The 24,713-nt window shown below is 41.8% G+C and overlaps 1 protein-coding gene across 1 annotated transcript in view; it reads left to right on the forward strand.

Moving 5' to 3' along the window:
• Positions 1-103: 103 nt before the first annotated feature.
• Positions 104-24,713, forward strand: part of igsf11 (immunoglobulin superfamily member 11) — a 107,394-nt gene continuing 82,784 nt past the window's right edge. The window contains exon 1 of the mRNA XM_084351677.1: positions 104-653. Coding sequence (XP_084207803.1) covers positions 593-653 — 61 coding nt within the window. The 5' untranslated portion in view covers positions 104-592. The remainder of the gene's footprint in view (positions 654-24,713) is intronic.

Below are 24,713 nucleotides of genomic sequence, written 5' to 3' on the forward strand. Positions count from 1 at the left end.
CCAGGCTGCTATCTTATTTTGAAAACCGCTAAGTGGAAGTCGTGTTGTGTCCACCGCTCCTCGGCTCGCTCCCTGGTCCGCTCAGACGCAGCAGAGCAGACGAGAAACCATGGAGCGCAACAAGACGCGTTGGAGAGACTCACCGAGCGGACGGGGACAGTGCCAGTTTCTGATCACTTTGTAAGTCACTTTCAGCGACAGTGGGCAGATCTGAGTTCACCAGCGGGTGGACACTGAGTTGCTGTGAGCGTGCGTAAATTGACGGGAGAAGTCGAGGAGAGAGAAGAGTCTTGGAGTGAGCTGCAGCTACCAAAGAACGGGAGGAGAGGAGGAGTGAGGAGCGCCCGAAGGACAGACGAGTCCCCGCTGGATGGACTTGATCTTAATGATATCGTTTCCGCACATTTGAACATCTCACGTTGCGTTTTTTGGGGGGAAATGTCGCTGGTGCGCGCTGCGTAAAAAACACACGGACTGCTTGCATGTCTCATGCCGTTACTTTTCTCCAAGGGGACTGTTAGCGGAGTTGAGATTTTCTAAAGAAGGAGGCACTGGGCTGAACTGAGAGCCAGTCACCGAACAGTTACGAACCATGGTGAAGTTCCATAACTCGGACCTCTGGATAGCCTGGATGGTCATTTTCTGCATGGAGGGTAAGTTATGTGACACTTGGAAACTTGTGCACCCATCCCCAACTACAAGCACAACGGACCTTGCGCACAGACAATCTCATAATAATAATAATAATAATGATAATGATAACAAATATAGGTTAAAGGGAACATATTTCAAAAGGCTTACAGATTTGCCATCACGTGTATAAGTACAATGCATCAGCGCTGCAAAAACAGATGTATCTGGAATTAAATTGTGCCACGGGCTCAACCTCTCCTCTCCAAGAGCGCGTGCCACAGCCATTTGATCCCCCCCACCCACCCCCCCGCTCCCCTCCTTAATACGGTATGTTTGGATCAGGCTGACAAATCCCCGGCATTTCCACAAAAACTAAAGCACAGATTTAGGAGGACTTTTCCCCAGCAGTCGCCATGTCATCGCTCCCAAAAGCACTTTTGATTGTGCACATCTTATCCATAATGCGCTCAGCCGTGCCTGATACCGCTTTTGCGCGTCCTACACAACACTTAAGGTCTCAATTTCCTGCCTTTTTTTTTTTTCTTTTTTTTTTTTAAACCACCGAGGCACAGTACAGTAAGAGTCTGTGTGTTGAATTAGAAACGCAGCAGACGGTGGAAAGCTGCGCTGGTACCCGCCCGATTAACGAGGAGCAGGGTGACCAGACAGCACGGGAGAGTGGGCAACCCCAAAGGACACCCACTATATATTCCTGTAATTGTGCTATGGGGAATTGTACTGTGTGTGTGTGTGTGGCACTAAATAGCAAGCTTGTTGACCTTATTTTACTTCTTAGTCCAGTTGTGTTATTAGAAATGTACCAGCTTCAGGTTTAGTGAGTTTGTCATACTTTATGTTGGCGTTTTGTAGTATAATGTAATAGATACATTTAAAGAATTAAAATTTGTCTTCGATATTTGTAAAGTAAGTCTTTATAAATGCTATGAAAGTCTTCTCTGTAGTTTAGAGAGAGCATTGCGGGCTTAAGAGTCAGAATTTACAAAAATAGCAACACCATTACAGAAAAGATTAATGGGAGCCATCAATAAATGAGCATCTTTTATAAATTCATGCAAATACAGTGTACACTAATGAATAAAGATGTTTAAAAAAGCATTATAAAGCCATTAAATAGTTGTGAGTTAAAAATTAATGAGTTCCTTGAGATGAGATTCAACTTTCTTTAAAAAAAAAAAAGTCCAAACCTTTATCGGAAAGATCCAAGCCGGGCAGAAAAATGGTAGAAAATGCCAGCCGACGCTTCTTAGAGGCTAATGTCAGGACACAAAAAGCATTTCAACTGAACCCTGCGGGCACACACACACACACACACACACACACACACACACACACACACACACACACACACAGCGGCCTGACATGTCAATTTGGACAGAGCAATTGTGTGAGATTGAATTTAGTCCTGATTGCCCAGGTGTTTCACTCCGCTGCTCACTTATTTAGCTGTACAACTCTGAGTAGATCTACGGTGTCTTGTCAGTCGAGCTCGGGGTTACACACACACACACACACACGCGCGTGCACACACAAATACACACATGATTCGGTCTGTCTGACCCTTTGTCTGACAAAATGATTTGAAATAAAATCATGGCTGCTCTTGTGACTCACATGTCCATCCAATTCGGAAAATCCTCCGAGTAAGGAGCGCGGGTTCGAGCCTACAGATGAGTTTACAGAAAGAACAAACTGCTGAGCGTGTGAGAGCTTGTTCAGACACGAGCTGCATTCGCTGGACAGTTTTTCTTCTCTTGCGTCTTGGCGGGGAGCTGCCGGTGTTTCTATAAATAAATTCTGATGCAGCAAAGTCACTATTGATTGTGGATGCTTGTTTTGGCTGTGTGTACTGACCTCCACTTTTTGCATGTCAGACACTGTCACTGGATTGATCTGATGTGTTCATTTTGTTAGCGGACACCCGATTGTTTGGGGTTATTGCACAATGAGGCCTGGGCAGCTTCACTTGTACTTCAAATGTGCAGTTCTCACAGTCAATGCCGCTCATGATGAGCTTGTAGCTGTAAACGGTGAATAAAGAAGTGCAAAGAGGAAAGTTTCGGAAATCAGAAAACTGACCAGCGGTGACAGGAGGAGGTAAAGTGATTAGACAGTTCGTGGCAGGGCCCTTCGTACCTCCAGCATCAGTTAGAGGACATGTCACATCCTTCTTCAGCCATCAACCCTCCCCAGTTACACATAAATATTGTATCCTCTCTTCTCAGTTAGAAACAGGCATCTTAGAGCTACACAGTGGAGGCAAACTGCAATGCTTAAAACCTTTGAAGAAAGTTTGTATTAGAAGAATAAACAGTGGAGGCTCTATGCTAATAAACCGATTGGTTCAGCTGATGTCACAACGAACCCCCCTGGCGATACCAACACAGAGCTGCTCTGTCCGCGATGCCCCGATTCAACGATTCACCCGGAACAAACCCTCAAGGGTGTTGCAGGGACCGATCTGGAGGTCCAATCAATTCAACAGATTAAATTCAAGCGGAGGTGGTGACTCTGAACTCTTCAACTATGGCTGCTTGTTTGGGAAGTCTGCATAATAGACGCTACGGAACATTTCAAATTTGCATTCAGCGAAATGTTCGGATTAGCCCCCAGGCGTCCGTCCCGCTGTCCCGTATGTTTGAAATGATGAGTCCAGTGAGGACGCGGAGCGCTCGAGCATAAAAACAAACACAAAAAGACGACGTGGAGTGTTTGTTAAGCTCATTGACATTCAGAGCATTCATGTCTGCATCAAAGCTGAACTTGGACGGGTTCTTTTCTCCACATTCACTGTGAGCTTGTTAACCTTTGAGGCTCTGCTCAAAGTAATGAAATTACACAGCAAGTCTGGTGTGTCTGTTGTTGGCTGATTACATGGTGTCCTCAGCTCAGTTTGATTATTACGTAGTAGAGCTGCAACATTCAGTGTATAAATCGATTGGTGGGTCGACAGAAAGTTAATCGTCAGCTGTTTTGATATTCAATCGATTGTTTGAGTCGTTTCTCAAGCAACGACGTCAAACTTTTGCTGGTTCCATCGTCTTAAATGTGAGGATTTGCTGCTTTTCTTCGCTGTTTATGAAAGAAAATGATGAGAGTTTGGGTTTTGGGCTGTTGGTTGGACGGAAGAAGCATTTTGAAGATGTCACGTTTGGTTCTTGGAAATTATGATGAATATTTTTGACATTTTATCTACTTGTCAATCAGTCAATTAATCGCTATTTGTTACAGGCCTATAGGTCACAGTAGCAGTAAGGATGAATTTTTGGATATTTGTAGGCCAAAATACAGTGCTGCACAGCTGTCAAGTTAAAACTGGGCTAAATTTGTCCGGAAAGTCGTTTCAAAACTAATATTACAATGTATAGCAGGTTCAATAATACAAAAAAACCCAAACATGTTTATGTGTGTATCTATGCTTTGTTTGGTTCAGTCCATTTACTTATTTTGCAGGTAGCCAAAGATAATGAGTGATGAGAGGGAGCAAAATGACAAGAGCTTTGAAAAGATGATAAAGTGTTGAAGCGGTGGAGAGAGCTGCACGGCTCACCAGACCTTCAAACGTACTACAGTTTTTGTAACTGCAGGTGATCTTACAGTTCTATTTTAATGTAGTGCACCTAGCATCTTGCTGAAAACGTGCCTCGCAACCTAGAAACCCTGCTAATGCAGGATGCATATGATAAAAAAGATCCCGTCTGTGTCGGTTTTATCTGATAAGTAGCGTTTTTTCCCCCCCATCCTCTTTCCGCCTGCTGCTAAAAAGGAGCAGCTGGAACAAGAGTGTTGGACAGATGGAACTTTCCACCTCGATTATTTTTCTCACTAAAAATAGCCTCTCAAAAAATTAAAAGACCTCTGGGACCGCTTGCAAAGTGCATGTGCGTGTGTGCGTATACGTGCGCATGTTTGAGCGACAGAGACGCAGAGAACTTCAGACGACGGGGTCCTCAGATGATGGCGGCAGAGGCCATCCTGGGAGTGTGAATGAATAAATGATGGGCAGATATTTGGAGGAGAGCGAGCGCAGCATTCGCCCGGTCCCACGGTCTCTTAAGCACACATTAAAGTAGGCCCCGAAGAGTCCACAGGCTGCTCTGCTGCACGGCAGTTGGCCAAGCATCTGGGGCAAACATCTGATGTGGTCAGTTCACAGAGTTTTGGGGGTTTGGGGCTTTGAGGTTTTGGGGTAGGTTGTACCTTTAATCAGAGAGGCAAACGAGGGAATCATGAGTGGATCATGGGCGTTTAGGGAGCAGGGTGATGTTGTTGATGCCGAAATGTGATCGGTTATGTTGAGCTTCGGATGAGCCGGGTGTTGCTTATCCAAAACGGAAGCTCATCTGGAGGCAGGCGGTACACTTGTCAAACTTGTTTTAGACTCAGGTTTGCCATCTATAACACTTAAAGTGGCAATCGCTTTGCTTTCCAGGAGAAGTTCATTCATTTTAGATGATCGCCTGTCACTGCGGCATCACACTGTGCGGCAGGAATTGCCTGAATGAAGCATTTCAACTTCAATTTCATGACACGGAAGACATACAAGATAGTTTCATCATTGCATCAAAGTTGCAGTGAAAATGTGCCACAAGATCATTTCCCCGAGCAGCAAGATAACTTCTCTGTGGATGGAGCGGGAGATAACTGCGCTATTGTGGAAGCTGATGTTATTTAGGAATAGTGCTGGGTGATACGGTGGTAAAATTATATTGCGTTACACAGTGTTTATCTCCATGTTTGAAATCTCTGGTAAACACTTTATAATAACCATCATTAATATGTGAAGAATTTATAGTTAATTCAACTTTAGTGAATAGTTCTATTAAACAAAAACTATTAAATTCTTCATAAAACATTCATTAAGAAGTTGTTTATTGACGTGTATTATACTTTAAACAGTTAATAAATACTGTGTAGTTCATCTATAAACATTGCTTGGCTGGTATTATAGAGTTGCAACTTAATAATGGTTAATAAATCTTTGCCATTGCTTAATAAATTGTTAATAAAGTTTTTTTTAATTGTTTGTTAACAGTGAAATAATATTAACTGAAGTTAAATTTACACACATTTACCATTTATTTATGATGGGAATTATAGTGTTAACAGATCTCTTCCAATATCCCAATTCTAGGACGATATATGGTCTCACATCATGATAACGATACAATGCTGATGTATTTATGAGCCTGCAAAAGGCGACACCTTCGCTTTATAACTCAAGCATGGAAAAGGAATCACTCCAGTCCTGCAACAGTTCGGTGTGGAGGGGGAAGGTGTAATTCAAAAACAAAAAACCCAAACATAAGTGAATCTCCATGATGGAAGTGTATACAAAAGTATCTTGGTCTCTAACACACTGTGACAGATTGTACCATTCGGATGAGAGCATCTTCTAACTTGATTTTTCCTTTTGAGTGTGCGTGTGTGTGCGTGTGTCTGTGTGAAGAGCCCTGGGCTTATACATATTTAAAGCGGATGTCTTCCTCATGTCGTGGCACCCTGAAGATCCTCTCCTTGAAATGTGCAGTTTTGCTTTGCTGGCTCTCGAGGTTTGACGGGACCTTTGCTGACAGGACCCCTGTCCCGTCAGTAACTCAGGGGAGATTTGGTACATGCAGTTGTAACGTTAAGGTGGCCTTATATATGGAACTAAATACAAGATCTTACAAATGTTCGACCCTTTGCAACTATCAATAATCTTTAGTTACAATCAGTTAAGTTCAGGGACGCTGGAAGTCAGTCACAGCTGGGGGTGCTGAGAGGTCGGTCTATATAGTGACGGTACAGTAAACGGTGCGTGGCATTCATGATTTTGTTTTTTTATGAATTTGAAAAGCCAGGATAACTTTTATCAAATAGTTATCAACAACAATTTTAAACTGTTTTGCACTTCGGCACGCAGCACACGTGAACAGCAACATACTACAGATCAAAGCAGCCACAGCACCTACAAAGTCAAACAGGACGTTCCCCAGACTCCCTCATAAAAACGCTCAATTTAGTGAGTTGTTGAGTTAAAATAAAAGTAATCCACTTTATGAAATCATGTCTGTGCCATTTTCTTAATTAGTTGGGCCTTCTTGTAAAGTCGGCAAATGTTATCTGGTAGTATAAGATAGAAAGTGCTCTGTAGAGATTCTGCATCGCACATGATTTATCAATTGATGGTCTTTATAATGCCTCCTTTGCGGGGGTGCTGCAGCCCCCTCAGCACCTCTACTCCCCACTACCATGGTTTAGTTTACAGTTGTAAAAGAAAGTGAAAAAGTCCCACTGATTCAATAAATACAATCAAAGTCATGAGTCTTAGTCAGCACCCTGATCTTCAGTCACAAATTGGGGATTTCCACAGACTGCTCTAACAGAATAATTATTGTTTCTTTGTGCCCATTGGACAGAAATGACTATTTACAGTCACTGTCTCTAAATCCATATAACTAACAGATTTTAGGCTTCACTTTTATTCATCCCCATATAAAATGAAACATAGTGTTCTCTCTGTCTTTTAGGGCACGCGCTCAAACTTTCACGTTTGCAACAATCACTGCTAATCGATTTATATTTCACAAAGCCCCTCCCACACCGTTCACTTCCTCGTGATATATTGCGGCGCTCAATCAGTGTCTGCCAGAGGGTTGTTAAGTTGATCTCTGGTATTACCAAGAATAGTTGCCGTGTTTATCATTGTAAGCCTTTATGAGCTCAGATCAATGGCGAAGGAAATGCTCCTGTGCGCACATTATTCCCACAAGTGTGTGTTAACAGGCGGGGTGTGAATGTGTGTGTGTGTGTTTTGTGTTTGTGGGCCTGGGCCTTCATATTCCCCAGGCAAATAAATTACAGTGGATCCCAAAGGATCAAGGTTTCAGACAGTTTGTCTTTTGGGATCATTAGGCAAATTGGCGTTCTCCAGTGAGCTCAACGTCGAGATGAAAGGAACTCACTTGAGTCTGTCCAGCTGTTTATCTTAATGCATAGGGTGCGATAAGCTGTTTGACTTGGGTCATTCAAACCTTTTGAAAACAAATTAAAAAGTTTGCATATCTCAAAAATTGTGCACAGCTACATTTTCCAGGCAGACTACCTATGGCTAAGTGGTTTGGATAATTGTTTTACCCCAAATTCATATGCTTGATTACTTAATCTGTTCTCCAGAACTGATAAACGGATCCCTGAAATTATGAAAGCGGTTCTCAGGGTTACTTATGGTCCTTGCTCTTACTTTGCACCCTGCTGCAGCCAATAAGAGCCTTTCTGAATCAAACGATATCTTTCAAAGCATTTATAAGTAATGACAAATATACCACAACATTGTGTTTCATAGCCTCATAAAAATGAAACTGTGGTGAATTAAGTGAAGTACACAGGGATTGATTAAGTCGTTTAAGTTCCCCGGTGGAGCCATTTCTGTGAACAAATTAAGTAATTCGATCGAGCAAAAAAAAAAAAAATCTAGGGTGCAAACTGCTAAATTGATAGAATTAAATCAGTGAATACTGAGTGTGACTTGACTTTTAAAAGCACCGATAAATGTGCACAATATCTTTTCACCCCTTGTCACTCAACAGGCCCGTTACAGTTGGATGTGATGATGATGATGTGGCCATTCATCTGAAACGCTCGTTTTGAACAGATTTCACAGCACAATACCAAAACAAATATCACAGTGCTACTGCAGAGGAGGCAGGCGGTCTATTCCCAGGATACGATGACAGACAGCTACATGAAATGCTGTAGTGGGAGCTGCATTTTGCAGCGGGCCTAGAGGAAGGATGCAGATTCAGCTGTGGGTGGTTTTAGGTCAGAGTTTCCTGACAGCAGTCCTGAAGCAAGGACTATTTTCAACTGTACTCCCTGGAGTAATGTGGCCTTGCATCACTAATTTGAAATTGATTGTTGATTGATCAGCACAACAGCTAGGTGACCTTACAGCACTTGATGAACCCAGCGGCTGAACGCGCTGGTGTCACACTGTGAGATAATGAAGACCCCGTGACCTGCTTTGAGTGCATGGTGGTCCGTTGAGTTGTCTCGACCAGATAATTGCACCGACTCTATAAATACGCTCTGGATAATTTCATATTATAGAGGAATGTAATTTTGTTAATTGCTCGCTGTTGCACACGATAGGCTGTCTGTGCTCTTCTGTGATGGCTACCCCCATTGTTAGCTGCATGGCCGAAAGCATTGACGGAAACGACTTCTCTGCTCCTTCTTCTGAGGGGCAGGGGTCTCACACATGACGTAAGACAGAGAACAGTCAGCAATAGTCAGCAATTGTCTTGCTCACTGCTGTATACAGCCTTTCCTTTGAGTGGAAATTTCCGTAATCGTGTTTTTATCCTCCTGACAGCAGCGTGTTAGTTTGGCGGTTTCGTTTATCTTTCAGAAGCAATGTGCACAGGGCGAGCAGCAGCTGAACTTGAAACCCTCTGCTTGTTGTCCTGACACTCACATCTGCTAATGGAGTGGAAATGCAGAATACTGCAAAGAGAAGAGAATAGAGGGGAACAAAGTGAAAAGGGGGACAGATTCTCCTGCATTAAATATGCCCAGGGCTTTTCACAGCCATAGGTAATTTATAAACTGGCTGTTGGGGTAAAACACTGCTGTTTTATTTGTGCCTTAATCCAGTTCAGTGTCTCTGCTCTCAAAGTGTATTAACAAGAAACACATTTCAGAAGGCAGCAGGGTGGCGAAGAAGGGCTCATGGTAATTTTTTGTTTTATTTATCAGGTAATTTTTGCCAATGCACTCGCCGAGTTAACTGCTCACACCTGGGGACAAGACGGCATAACTGAAGCTCTATATGATGAGAAAAAGCAAACAAAACCACTGGTTAGCCAAAGATAGCAAAAGATTAGATTATTATTCAAGACGTCCATTATAAAAATTCAAAACCGACTTGGTTTAAGGCTGCGTGGTGATGCGAGCAGGGTTGTGCAGCGGTGTGGGAGGACACAACTGGGAGAGTGTCACTGTTTTGTCCTTCAAAGTGGCTGGTCTCTGACTCACAGCTTGGAGGCAACAGCTTTTTCAGAGAGGCTTTCTCCATCCAGAACAAGTTTGCAGAGTATTTCTGCTCCCCTGCCGGTGCAGTCTCCTGGCAGGACGATGATGTGTGAGCCACCAGGCAACATAATAGAAACTCGGAGCAATTTGAAAGACCTCTGAATGTTTGTGCATGTGTCCTTTTTGGCTTTTTCTTCCAACTTTTATAGTAAGTATAAGTGCCCTTTTAATGGTTTAATGTAAACAGCTTGAACAACAATACAGTTGACCAGTCAGTCTGATTGCCAGCTTATCCGATTGGCCACCATAGTGTAACGTGAGGTTATGTTTCTCCAAAAGTTGCTACCCACAAATGAATGGGAGGATTGGTGTTTTTGCCACAATGCCTGATTTAGTCTGAATGAGGCCTTAACTTTCAGGGTTTCCTCCACTGATTGATTCATCAGTGGAGGTGATAACTGCTACTGACGATAAGACCGACTGTTCAATGTGAACTTTTTATCTCACACATCAGTGCCTGATTGTGACTGATTGGGCTGTTTGTCTTTGTTCCCTGTCCTACTTTTATATAACGTGTCTCTGTGTTTCCAGATCGCACCAAATACTTTAAGTACAGTGTTATCATAACTGACAGGAGGGATGGTCAGAACTCAAAGCTTTGCTGAACTGAAATTTTACTTTAAAAACCACATTTCTGGACAATAAAAACACCGAAAGTTCAAATAAAGCCAACCGTAGTATACTGTAATATATAAATGCTGGGTCAGCTTGTATAAAGCACTACAGTGTCACTATCTGGTTAGTAATGACACCGAAATGCGGCGTCCCTGCAGGAGAGGAAGACGAGCTCTTGGTGTGACACACTTTGGCTCTCAGTAAATGTGTGTTAACTGCCTCGGTTGCTCCCTGTAGGGAAGGTTGTGCGGCAGATCTCCGTAGTTTCATTATTAGTCCCTCTTTTGTACAGCGCCCCAGAGCCACACACTCTCACTAGTGTTCTTCCTCTGCTCTCTCTCTCTCTCATAAGTGTCATTCTCTCAAAACACAGGTCCAACTTTACGTTCTCTCCATCTAGACCTATATCTCTCTACGTTTCCCCTCTCCATCCCCGTGATACCCTCCTATTTGTGCTGCATTGCTTCCCTTTACATCACTGTTTTCCAATTTCATGCTCTTTCACTGTCTCCCTTTTTCAGCCTCTATTTCCCTCTGTGCCGCTCTTTCGCACACTCCAAATTTTTCTCTCTCTCCCTCGACGCGTCCTCCCACACACACTGTCGACACACAAATCGACTTTCCAGGGATGAGGGTGAGACTGAAAAGTGGTCCCCGCTTGTTCTGTCCTTGCAGACAACGAATGAGCATGTCAAATCTGATCCATGTGAACAGCCAGGGAGAATGGCTTGCAGAGGCACACACACACCAACACACACACACACACACACACACACACACACAGAAAGAGAGAGAGAGAGAGAGAGAGAGAGAGAGGCAAGCAGGAGAGATCCCATCTGTGCATTGTTACAGCAGACTTCACCTTAGCATTGTCGCTGTTGTATCCAATAGAACAGGAGGGGGCACAGGTGGGACTTTGACAAACTGGGGAACATACACTTACACAGTTACACACACACAGACGCATGCACACACACATTCAGAGGCACTTGCAAGTGAATTTCATAGACATACGTTGGCAATACATGCACATGCATACACAAACATATTTAAAAACAGTCTGAGTTGCTCATTTGTGTGCATACCAGAGTGGCTCATGTGCACACACAGACACCTGAGACCTCAAACACCTTTATAGTAATGTCTCACATAAGTGTGTATATAACAAAGTGTTAGTCTTTGCTTTATTTGAACTCCACAGGCCCTTTAGGAGTGTTCAGTGGTTTAGACTGAGGTCAATTTGGTGTGGGAGTTGTAGGATGGGTTACAGCTGGTTGCCACTTGTCATATTACATTTGAGGCAGTTAAGCTAATGCTCTCCTGTGGAGATACAGTGTGAAAACAGGTAGGTTTGTTAGGGACTATTGAACAGGAAGCATGGTTGTCAATAGGATCGAACTAACCCAGCTGCCAAAATAAATGTTGGCAGTGTATCTTTTGGCTGAAGTGGTCAAACAGTTGTTTGTCAGCCGACTAAGCCAGGTGACGCGTCACCACCATTCAGTCCTCATCCTGAGAAGGATGGCAGCTCATAGGGATACAGTCTGATCGTAATATGAAAAGTATTTTAGAAATATTGATTTGATATGTATGTACAAAACGTAAAAACCTAGTGTATTCGCAGTTTTATTATAAGTACTTTGCGAACATTTATTCCTGCGACTGGGCTGGATTGAACCTGTGAACGTTTGGTTGTAGCCTAGAACTCATTATTTTAATAATTTAATTGAAAAATATATATAAAGAAGTCTAGATGCTGGTCTGGTCCTTACCCTTCGATATACGTCTTCCCATGGCCTGTCAACTGCACCGCAAGTTTGTTAACTTTGTCTCTCGTTCCCATGCTGGGGCTCAGCCTGCCAGCTGCTGTCAATCAAACAGAGACACAAACACGCCCCTCCAGCCACTGAGGTGAAGATGGAGCAAAGACCCTTTCAGGGATGATCCAAATGATGTTTGATGTTAAAAAACTAAAAGTAAGAAAAGCCTCAGAAAACAATCTTAATTGAGTTCAATTATTCTAAAAAGCTTCAACATTGTCAGAAAAAACAAATATTGTGTAAATTGCATTTCAGACGTAATAGTGAACCGGCACATTTTATCACGTCAGTATGTAATTTAAACTTGTACATTAATAAAATATTAATAATAAATTTAACCGACTAGTGTTTCTGGTTTCGACAAGTTTGGGTAGCACCATTGATCGAGTAGTTTATTAACCGCATACATCCCTGCTAAATTTTAATCATTTAAAAAAACAACATAATAACAATAATTGGAAAAACATAACACATTTTCACATTATTCTAGACAACAAAGAACAATGACTGAATGTGATTTTAGTTACATACTCCTCATTATTATTTAATGTGACGGACTCTGGAGCATTATCAGCAGCTCATTTCACCTTTCTCCCCATTTTTCTCTTTACTGTCACTTTTTCCTGCATTTTCTGAGCTGTTAAAATCTCAAGTGGGCCTAATTAACTGTGACCTCTTGCAGCTAGCGACAAAACCTTTGGATGCGTTAGGATTTAAAGCCAGAGTGTTTGAATTAGATTTCAAGTGTTATAGCTTGATGACCCTTTGGCCACTAAAAACTTGTTGAGGGCATCGTCTTAACTTTAATGGTTGATTAAAAAAAAAAAAGAATTAGATGAGCTCTGTTACATCCTGTGAGACCTGCTCCTCGTGGCGACCACATAGGCAGTGTTAGTCTTACAACAATATAAGGGGCATGGATATCAGGGGGCACCATATGCTGCTGTGCCCCTTCAACCCTTAATCCGTGTCTCTACCGTCTTATCTGGTTGCCCTCTCTGACAGCCTGGAGACCGGTGGTGGGGGCAGGGAAACACTGTCCAGTACGCTGCACACTGCTTTGTGTTTGTAAAGTGCTCAATATGCAAATCCACTCGGCCCCAGATAGTTCTGCCAGAATATGAAAAGGCCAAATTCGCCATCACACACAAACACACACAGTTGAAGGCACGGATGTACCTACCCACACCCACACATAACGACACAAACACACAAAGATCCCTCACCCCACCCTCCCACACGCATTAATATCACGAGGATATTGCATGGATTTAACTGATAATGCCAGATAGTAGTATTGTCACAGACCCCACTGACACACTATGTGTGTGTGTCCTATTTGTCCACTATCCTACAAAAAACCTTTTAAGTAGATCCCGGCTATCAGGGGAGCTTTAAATAAGTGTAACACAATAATGGATGTTAGTCCATGCACACGATAGCGAGGGGTGAGGACAGATGCACAGAAACACTCTATTCAGGAAACCAAACGTGGAGAAAAACGCTGACACTGACTTCGTTATGATATTCTTAGAAATAAGATAAACTGTTCTGTGATTAAAGGTGTCAAGATAAACGCAGCACTTAAAGCAGCCTGACCCAGTGCTAATGAGCACACACATATAGTGCTGTAGAAAAGTCATACTTGAGTAAAAGTAAAGATCTCATGCTAAAATATGACTTTTTCACCCATATGAATAGTACTTGAGTCTTAAGTCTTAAAGTATCTGATTTTAAATGTACTTAAGTATCAAAAGTAAAAGAACATTATACACATATTTGTCTCTGATGCAGTGTGTCATCTGCAAAGTAACTAGACACTAAAGTAATCCAATACATTTAATGGAGTCAAAAGTCAATATTTGCTTCCAAACTGTAGTGGAGTGGAAGTATAAAGCAGCAGGAGATGGGAAGTAAAACCACCTCAAGCACAGTACTTAAGTAAATGTACTCAAATGTAAATGTACTCAGTGACATACCATCAGTGGAAACGGCAAACAGAAAACTCAACAAAAAATCCCCCAGAATCTTCCTTCACTACATTATCATCATTTATCAGTATTTATAACCTGAAAAGTAACTACATACATTTACTCGAGTATTGTACAGGTACAAATTCAAAGTGCTTTACTTGAGTATTTCCATTTAATAGAACTTTATACTTCTACTCCACTACATCTCAGAAGTAAATATACTTCTTTACTTCACTACATCTGACAGCTTTAGTTTCTAGTTACTTTCCAGACTACCTTCCTGCCCAGTGAAAACCAGTGAATCACCATATTTGTGATAAACTGACAATGTTGTAAAAAGCACCCAAAAGTCAGACTCAAGTAAATGTCTTAAAGCATCTGATGTTAAATGTACTTAAGCATCAAAAGTACAAGTAAAAGTACATGATACATTTATTAACATGTATTAATAAACGGTATACTATGAGTCTACTGATTGTCAGAATTATTTCTTTTTTTATCTGATTGTTGATTAAATGAATTAATTTAAAAATGTCGTACTCCGGCTCTGATGCAGAATGTAATCTGTGAAGTAACTACAGTAGTAACTATAGTTATCAAATAAACACAGCCTCCAAAATATAGTGCAGTTGAGTACAAAGTAGCGGAAAATGGAACTACTCAAGTAATGTACAAGTACTTCAAACCTTGAGTAAATTTACTTAGTTACATTCCATCACCGCATACATACAAGTACCTGGTCAGAGTGGTTGGTGTGCAGCAAATACAGCTGTTTTACAGTTACTTACTCATCTTATCTCTATCATCATGCTGGCATGATAGGCAAAGTCAGCATCATCTCAGTGAATGCTTTGGTGTAATATGTGGATCAAATGCTGTTTTACCTTCTTAGGGGAAATACTATTGAGATACAGTAGTTGTATGGACCATGGACATTTAAATGATTCACCTTCAAATTAAGTAATGTCTCTCAGAAAGTGAAGCGATATCGGCTTCATGGGTTTAACTTCCTGACTTCACATAAAAGAGAAAGTGAATTGAGGTGCTGTTGGGGGAACACAGATTGCGTTCACAATTGCAGATTGCTTGTGGAAATGGAACTACATCCAGTAAAGTATATGGATATATACTGTATCCCCAAACTTCTGTAATTTGGGAATCTGAAATTAATTAGTTCCCAAATAAACCTCTAAATTTGTTGCACTCAGACTCAAACTCAGTTGTATTATCACCAAGCTAAACCCTCCTTGTTGCCTCTACATGACCGAAGTGGCCGTGGCTTGCCTCCTCTGATGAGCTGCGGCTGCTGATCCGCGCCCAGCTTGTCTGCTAAGAGGTGATTTGTGAATATGGAACAATGTGTAAACTATTGAGCCAAGGCCCAAATCATCTGCTAAGACGGGCTTTGCCACAGATTATGTCTGTCATTTGGTCTGTGACCCTGGCTTATAGATTATAGATAGCTTTGGCTTTATTTGATCAGTTCACTGACACACGAGAAAGACCTCGCGTGAGATTCCATCTATATACACATACAACGGTTCAACAGTGATATAGCCAAGTCATGATTTATTATGTGAAATGCTGTCTATATCCTTTGACCCGTCTTTCTTTTTCTGTTCCTCCGTTCACAATGATTTGTCAGGAAAATGTTGTTAAGACCCACTTGGAGATGTTTGCCAAGAAGGAGTTGACAGCTGTGTTTCTTTAAAAGTCTTGATCGTATGTCTCTTCAGCGTTGCAGAGAAAGGTCACGCTCTGTTGAGTGATAGTTGGGTGAAGGTCAAGTCACGTCAAGTTTGTTTACGCAGCCCCTCACCTTAAGAAAATCTCAAAGGACTCTGCATTCACCACCAGGTCAAACCACTGTATGTGATAGTATCTGGAGACGCAGAGTGAAAAATATCCACTTGAAGCAGAGACGTTTATTCATACACACAGCAGAGAGGAAGTGAGTGTAATGATGCGGCAACAGAAAGGCAGCTCTGGACCTGCTTTTGGAAGGCTGATTTCTATGGTAATACTCTTGACATTTAAGTAAAAGAAGAGTGTGTCCTCCCAAGATAAAGACTGGATCGGAGTTTGAAGATTTCCGCAGGTTTATCGTCCTGAGGGAATGGCGGTTCTAAAGATATGTAGCTTGGTAGGAAATGCTCTGCTGCCTGCTAATTTCCTCCTGATTGTTGGTGACAGTCCGCCAGCCAGCACCCTGTGATCGGAAGGCGTGACAGGCTACATGAGGGATGGTGAGATCAGACAAATATGATTGTGGGAGCTTGTTTACTATTTATATGCTAGCCGAAGTTACAGTATTTTAAATCAGATCAGGCTCAAATTGGGAGCCGGTGGAGCTTGGTCAGAATGTGTGTAATTTGATCAAATTTGATCTTCTGATTTGGTTTACTATTCTTGGAGCAGCTCTTTGAACAAGTTGAAGGTTTTTAATACACGGCGTGGTAGTACATAAACGTTGATGAAACAGCTTCATCTATAATGCAACATCAGAAAATATTGTAATGTTTATTGTTATTCATCAGGATGCTGTAAGATTTACCAAAAGAAGCTGTTCACTAGCTTAGCTGTCAAAATTGAAGTCATAATACTGGATACAATTTCATAATTTCACCAACATAAATAGCAAAAAAGCAATGGGCCAAGGAATGAACCTTGTGACACACCAAGTTTTCTTAAAAACGTTCAAAAATTAACTAAAATTATCAACAGAATGTGAGTAAATAGCAGTTTTTATTTTCATTATGGTGTGTATGTATTGTGTTGCAGGGATATCTACTGAAGTTAGCATGCTAACCAGCTAGCACTTGTCCCATTCCAAAGGTGCTGTGTATAAACACTAACACTCCCCTGGTCCCCGAGCTCCCAGTTTAGCTGCACGGCTAATTGAGCTAACTAGCTGAGGGCCACTAAAGTTACCTATTACTCCAGTGATCTGCTGCCCACCATTTGTTCTGATTATGAATTTGACAGTTGTCCAATTCTTACATATTGCACCTTTAAATAGATTCCTAAAGTACAATAAAGTATGATGGTATGCTTTTGTCCCACTGTTCCTACAAATAGACTCTCCTGGGGTTATTTGTTTATTGTCAGTTGCTCCAATGTACAAACACACACACATGCACACACACATGCAAAGATGTACACATCCACACAATGTCAAACAATCCAATTAGCCACCATCAAGTCAATTGGGGTAATTACCCAGAGACTATTACCGCGTTTTCTCCCTGTGCACTATCACAACTGTAATTACGGCAAAGCAACAATGATGTGCAATTACGGCTCACTGTCACTGCTCTGTAGTGATGTGATGTCAGTAAAGACGGCAGACTGGTGCTGAAATGATGGAGAATTGCACTCTATAATATTGACAAAGATAGAAACAGCAGGGTGTTGAAAAGGGGCGAGCTCAGTCAGGGAGAGCAGGACAGAGTGTATCCTCGCGGGGACCTGTGAGTCGAAGTCTGAAACCTTCATAAACATATCTCATAATCAATGGCAGAATATCAAGTGATCCATCTTCTCTGGCCTGTAAACGCTTGACATTTTCCCTTTATTAAAGCTGTGAGATGAAACGCAGGGTTTTAACGATGACATGAGATGATCAATGACTCCATTGTACTCGGCTGGAGGGTGCTTTATTAACACGGGACATTGTCCCGTTCCACAACAATTTCTCCGTATTTAGAGGATGATTTCCTCATTGGTATTTGGGTCTCCTATGGCCAAAGTTGAATGTGTGGCTCTTCGTCTTTTGTGCATTGTAATTAAGCAGAATAGGGCTACGTCACACTCACTGCTGCTCACACTCTGAGAGTGGGTGTGAGACGGAGAGAGATAGAAACAGAGGGCGATGTAGCCTGTCTTTATTACTGTACCACTTGGCGATGAGAGAGATGTGGAGATGTGTGTTGCATATTGGAGCACAATGGAAAAAAAATACTCTTTGTTAAAATGAGAATGGTCTCGAATAGAAGGGCCCATTGAGACTGCCATCGGTGTGCCTGCACAGCCACATGAGACGCTATTCACCATTGTTATAATAAAACACTGCTCAGATAAAGGCTCATGAATACAGGTTGCACAGAAGAGCTGAAGCAGCCACTCTGTAACAGATTACACCGCCGCCATGCACAGCGGGGAGAAAAAAATGACTCCAATTTTAATTAATCCTTGTTTAAATTAGGATGAAAAATTAATGCTGCGAATTGGCCGTGCAGATGAGATGAGGCGAATATGATACAGTGTTTCATAGCTGGTAATCAAAACATCACAGACACTGAGCGGCTGGGGGTGGTGGAATAAGAGCTAAACTCTTAAGGAACGTGTGTGGGAGAATAACTGGAGCCCAGTTGACTTAAGATGGAGAGGTTATAGTGAAGCTGAGAGAGCAGATCAGCCACACAGGCAGATTTCACACCTGGTTTAACAGTTAGTCTGAGGCTGCATCTGAGTGAGGGAGGAGATTTAGGACTCGAGGATGGATGAAGAGGGCAGGATGGTGCAGGGTGCGGAGGACTGATCTACAGGCTGCAACCTAGTAGAAATTACGTTCATTTACAATAATTGTTTTTGCCAGTTATGTTTCGATGGAGGCATAATTGCTAGCAGGGTTAATTTTTTCTCCATTGAATGAAGTGCTTCATATACTGAGACAGGTGGAGAGGGTGGATGGTGGCTGTAAAAACACCTGTGTTAAGGTTAGGGAAAGATTGTGGTTTTAAGTACTAATCAATGAACACGTCTTATCTCGTGCTTCATGACACTTGCGACTTTTTCAATATTGAAGGAAGCACCATGAGTGAGCTGAACTTGCCACAAGCAGATATTGTATTGCAAGAGCTGACAGTGTAATAGACAGCTGACAGTGTGTTTATCGCCTCTGGCTCGGCTCGGCTGTGATGTGATGTGAACACAACACCTGGGTGAACATGCTAATCTTCTCTCCTTTTCAGGCGAGATGCTATGAAGTGTGTTGAAGTTAAGGCCGCAGGCTTGTTAATGTCTTTCCATCCGTCTCTGTCAGGCAGAGCTTGAACCTCGTTCAGTCGGCTCTGAGTTTGAAAGAGAGACTGAAGTTAAATATATTAAAAAAGTAACTGTTGTTTGTGGCTGCCATGTGGTTTGAGCCGAGTCCGTTGCCTGATCGCTACTGTGCATGTGCAATGGAACAAACGATGTCTTATTCATGGTATTATTGATTTTTTTATTTTTAAAACAAGTTTAACATCTTCTGGGTTTATTCTGAGGAAGTATATGATCTGCCGCTTTCTACCACTCCCTGTTTTCCCGGAGAGTTTGTGATGAACACAAGGGGATAAAAACAGAAAGGCAAACTTGTCCACTGGAGATATGAAAAGAGGTTATTGCAGATTATTAGCGAGTTTCCCCGTGTTTAAAAAATCTGCGTACACACACTGATTTTGGTGTATGAGTAGTATTGCACTGTGAAGAGGTGGTGCATTTTGAGCTTTGAATGGGCAGGGGAGGACAAAGTAAGATGATCTTCATCAGGCAGCCTTCGTCATCATGATAGTCATGTTAAATATGTACGTTACATACATACGTATGTGACCTAAATGCAGTCAGTGCTGACTATTGCTTTTGCTTTTACACGAACAGCAGTCAAAACTTTGTCGCTTGTTCTCCTACATCACCTGACATGCTTTTCTCACTGACCTTTGCATGTACAATTACATGCCGTCTCTGCACAATAAGTACGCACGTATTTAAGTATGTATGAGTAAGAAGTGGGACCAAACTGGAGTGAGGGCACAACAGAAGGAACATCTAGAAGAGGTTTGAAAGTTAGAGAAACGATAGACGAAAAGCAGAGTCTAAAGACGTAAGAGGAACAAACAAGAATGAAGAAGGCCTAAAGTTATGTTCGGTAGGAAGTCGGCTGACACGACAACTTCATGCACCTTATCCGTTCAATTTGCGCTGGCTGTTATACCAGGGTAGCTTTTATCCTCCTCTCCTCTCCTCTCCTCTCCTCCCCTCAACCCAAAAACATCTGGAGCTCACCACAGCCTAAATCCCTCTCTCTTAAAGCATTTAACACTTGTTTGCTTCGTGCAGTCCCATGATCTCCCGCTCTGTTCAGAGGGCAGAGGGCTCTCGACAACCCAAATGTTTGATTTCGCCTCTTTTCATTTCCTTTCTTTCCTCCCCGCTTGGGGAGTTGTGAATGAATATGAAGGGAAAAAAAAAAAAAGAAATCGTTATTTTTACAGTTCATTTGCACTGCATTTTCTCTCCCTAGCCTGGTGGAGACTCAGGTGGGCATGTGTATTAATAGCTTTTCCCGTTGGTGACGTCAGCTGAGATCACACATGCGCCTCTTAACACTCAGAGGTGTTTTATGTTAGTTAGACACGTCACTCTCAGCAGTTATTTAGTCAGTGCTGTAAAAGCACTTGTAAAATAAAGGAGAGAATCTTGTTTTTCTCTCCTCTTGCTGCCTTTCTGCCCCCTAGCTACGACGTTTTCATGTTCATGCATTTCTGTGTTGTTGTTCAGTTGTGCTTGTACCTCGTCTAACTGTTGCTAACCTGCTCTCTGCTCCTAAATCTCTCCCTCCATCTCCCTCTTCATCATTCTTCTCTTTAATGTGAGTGTCAAACAGTATTTCATTTCCCCTCTTTTATCTATTTATCTGCATGTGTCCATGTGACTAATCTCCCTCTCTCTCTCTCTCTCTCTCTCTCTCTCTCTCTGTCTCTGGCTCTCTCTCTTCATTAAAAAAGGCCTGTATACTCTGCCTGAAAGCTTTGTGGGGTCCTAAATGCTAAATGCCAGTCTGTCTCTGCCAGGCGCCCGCTTAGTGCCTGGTCTCCTTGGTGATGAGACCAGCGATCAGGCCGTTCTGCACCAGACACTGAGTGGCTTGTGATTGAGTGTGCGTGTTTGTATGACTATGTGTGTGTGCGTTTGTGATCGGCGCACACCAGATTTGTGTGCGTTTCACCCCTTATCTGTGTAAAGACGTGTACTGTATGTAAGGGAAAGAAAGAAAGCAGGGCGGTACGCGGGACATGTATTCACTGGCTCATTATCATGTGAATGCATTATGTTTCCTGTCAACATGCCTCTGCCAAAACAAGGGGGCCTCTGTTCTCTCTGCCAGGGCTCAAGCGCCACAGCGGCCAGGCCCCAACGTGGTGCGGTTGTGCGCTGGCACAATTCACCAGGAGTTTAGCTCCACAGGCACTGCTGCTGGCCTCATCGCGATTCAGTCCATCTGTACTGGCATCTCAGCCGCCGAGGAATCAGTCTGTGGGAATGAGATGGGAAGACTCCATTCAGAAACATTTAATGACTGATGGAGGGCTTGTCATGGATTGGAGTCAGATAATTATGATATAATCCTGAATTGAAAATAGTAGAGCTGGTTATCTTCGATGCTTTTCCGATTTGATTTGATTCCGACTAACAAGGTCCCGACTCGGTTCAATTTGATTCAATATCGCTTCGATTAGGGATATTTCAATTATAAAACCAATTTCGCCTGAACGAGATTGTGTAAGAACTACTGCTGTAAATTGTACAAGGGCCCCTCTGACCTGCACTCTACACAATATTAATGTTTACATTAAGAATTGAATTAAATGGTTTCAGAGATACATGGTTAAAATCTGACTAGGGAGCAATGAATGAGATATTGTTATGATTGTCACATCTAATTGTTAAGAATGCTGTAGTCGGAGAATAAGCAGGTCATGGCAGATGCTTATGTCTTTTAAGACAGTAAAATAAGAATATATTATATTTGTGGCCAATATATTAAATAGTCATGGTCATAAGTGCTATTTTATAAATATTCAACAGCTGTGTGAGTCTTCACCTGAGAGGAACTGCTCTGAGTGTATTTTTTAATTTATTATAGTGTTATTTCTCACTTGACTGGCCCTCTAGAGTTTAGAGGGAAGGGAATCAGTGACAGACTAGCTGCACTTAATATATTATACTATTACTATGTATGTCTTATGTCTTCTTATATGCTATTACGATTATATTATTCCTGTTTAATATTATTTAGATATTGAAAAGTGTTTGTATGTGTTGCTGCAAATGGAAAAGTGAACAGCAAATCAACCTGTCCTTTATTTATTCATATTATTCATACCACTAATCAACATTAAATACAAATAAAATAAAATACTATAATCATACATTGTAAGAAAAACCTTTTTGGGTATTGCCCAACCTAGTGACTGATCGAATACAGATTTCTGAGTTTACAAGGGGCATCTGAATGCACCATGAAGTTCCTGTCCCCGGGCTGTGCATCTGAAACTCTCAGCATGGTTTTCAATTACGACTACCTGCATTTAGCACTTAGCGGATGCTAATTTCAGACCCGCATCCACGGGAAAAGGCATATTAAAAGATCCACGTCAGGATTTGATGAATCCATATCTGATCACTGAAATAAAGATCAATTTCAACATGTATAAACTGACAGAAACATCTTAAAGTGAATTAAACAGCTCTGCATGTAAAAGCAGTTCAGTTATTTGTACTCTAACCCAGCTTGGTTCAGCTCTTGCCTTGGCAGGTGACCAAGCTCACCTTCTCTGGCAGGCAGACCAGCCAAACATGACCGCCATCATGTCTGTCATGTCTGTCCATCTGTCTTTCTGTCTGCCCGGCACACAGGAGCGGAGTCTGGTCACTGTACTCGGGTGCCCTTGGAGGTCGTTTGGCATGCTTAGTCGTAAATGTTGGCAGAGTAACTATAAGAAACAAACAAAAGCCTTTAAAATGGGAGGACAGTTGAATTAACACCTCTCTAGAACAGTTAACATTATAGCTCCCGTGAAAGAAGAATTTAGAGTGTAAAATCTGAGTGTTAATATCTGTCTTTGTGATATCTTCAAGGGAGATATGACCAGAAATGACTCAAATCAAATCAAATGGGTAAACAAAGATATTTTTTATTGATATTTTTGAATTGTCCACAGAAAGGTAAAATGATGTCCATCTTGTCCAAATGCCTATCCACAATAATCCTGATGAGCTGATTCTGCTTTCCTTAATCAATTCCCAAGATGATTCTTACAACCAAATGAGGGAAGACCTTCCCTGAAATCAAACCTTTGCTCTGAGGAGAAGATGGCCTTTGCCATTACCATCATCAGCTGACTAATGCTCTACAACAGTCTACCTACATCCGAGCTGGGTCTCCAGCTGCTGTTGGGGATATTGACCTGGCTGACAGAGACTAATTCTTTGATACACAGGCGTAGAGTTAGAGGTCAGCCCTGTGGTCCGAGCTCTCACATCTCACTGGGACCAATTTAAAGGCCTGAATAGCCGAAGGTCCTAACAGCACTCATGCAAACCTGAGGCGTTATGAAGCTGTATGTGCAGGATTCCCCTGTGTGTTAGGGCAGGTATGCGTGTATATGTGTGTGTGTGGGAGGAGGGCTTTGTATGCATGAGTGTCCATGCGTGTGTGCACCGGGCTCCAAAGCGCTTGTGCAAGCAGTATTGAGATGCTTCAGCCTGCATCTGTGAGTGATTGCATGCAGCTTGCACACACTTATTATGCATAAATGGGCGTTTGAATAACACCCATGAAGCCTGTGTGAATGAGCATATTCTAGACAGATGCAGTTAGTCAGAAAGTGGCTCCACTGTGGGCGAAAGTCTCATGTATTATGAAGACCACCAGTTTCTGTCTCCAGTCTGAACTCAGGTGGAGGTGAACTGAGTGTCTGAAGTGGGTTTTTAAAGGCTGGAGCCCTCTAGGAATAATTAATGAGGAATAAAACACAGAATAACTCGGAGTCAAGTGTTCGGATCAGCTTTGATTTGTTTGATCCTATCCAGGATAGCTCAGTTGAGATTCAGCAGAAGAAAAGAGAGTCTTACTGCTTCCTGAACATGACGATTTAGGAAACACGTTTATTGGTTTTCTTGCAAAGACAGGGTTGGTTCCTGAAGAAAAGCTTACGAAAGTGGCTAAACCGACTAGTTTGTCTTTTGTTTTCTGAAATGCTTCTGATGACGCATAAATCTCACCAAATTAGGTGGAGATTACCAAAAACACTGGTGTATCTGGTGATTTCTCAGCAGCCTCACAGTGAGGACAAGACAGTTTTGTAATTGTGAGCATATTGAGCATTTTTTATTCTTTCATCCTTTATGAAATAAGATCACAATAAGCAAAAATACCAATGTAGGCACTGCATTTCTATTGTAGACAGAGATATGAAAACACCTTTGTATTCTGCTCATATAAATGGGCATATCTCAAAAACTAAAATGATTACCTAGTTCAAATATGTTGGGGAGTGTTAAGAAATATTTGTATTTCTACATTTAAAAGTCTTTCGGACTTTTCTTCAATTAGCTTTATGTTTTTAATTACATTTTTTTTTCAGATTATATATATTTGTTCATATTTTGTATATTATATCTATTTATTATATTTACTTATTTATATTTTTGAATTTATGACAATTTCTATAGTTTTATCAATTATTATCGTTTATTGACTCACATAACCTTTTAGCTTAGGTTGTACAGATTTCAGGGATATGAAGCATTTGGA

Source organism: Pagrus pagrus (assembly GCF_965226575.1).
Source record: "Pagrus pagrus genome assembly, chromosome: 4".
NCBI classification, from domain to species: Eukaryota; Metazoa; Chordata; class Actinopteri; order Spariformes; family Sparidae; genus Pagrus; species Pagrus pagrus.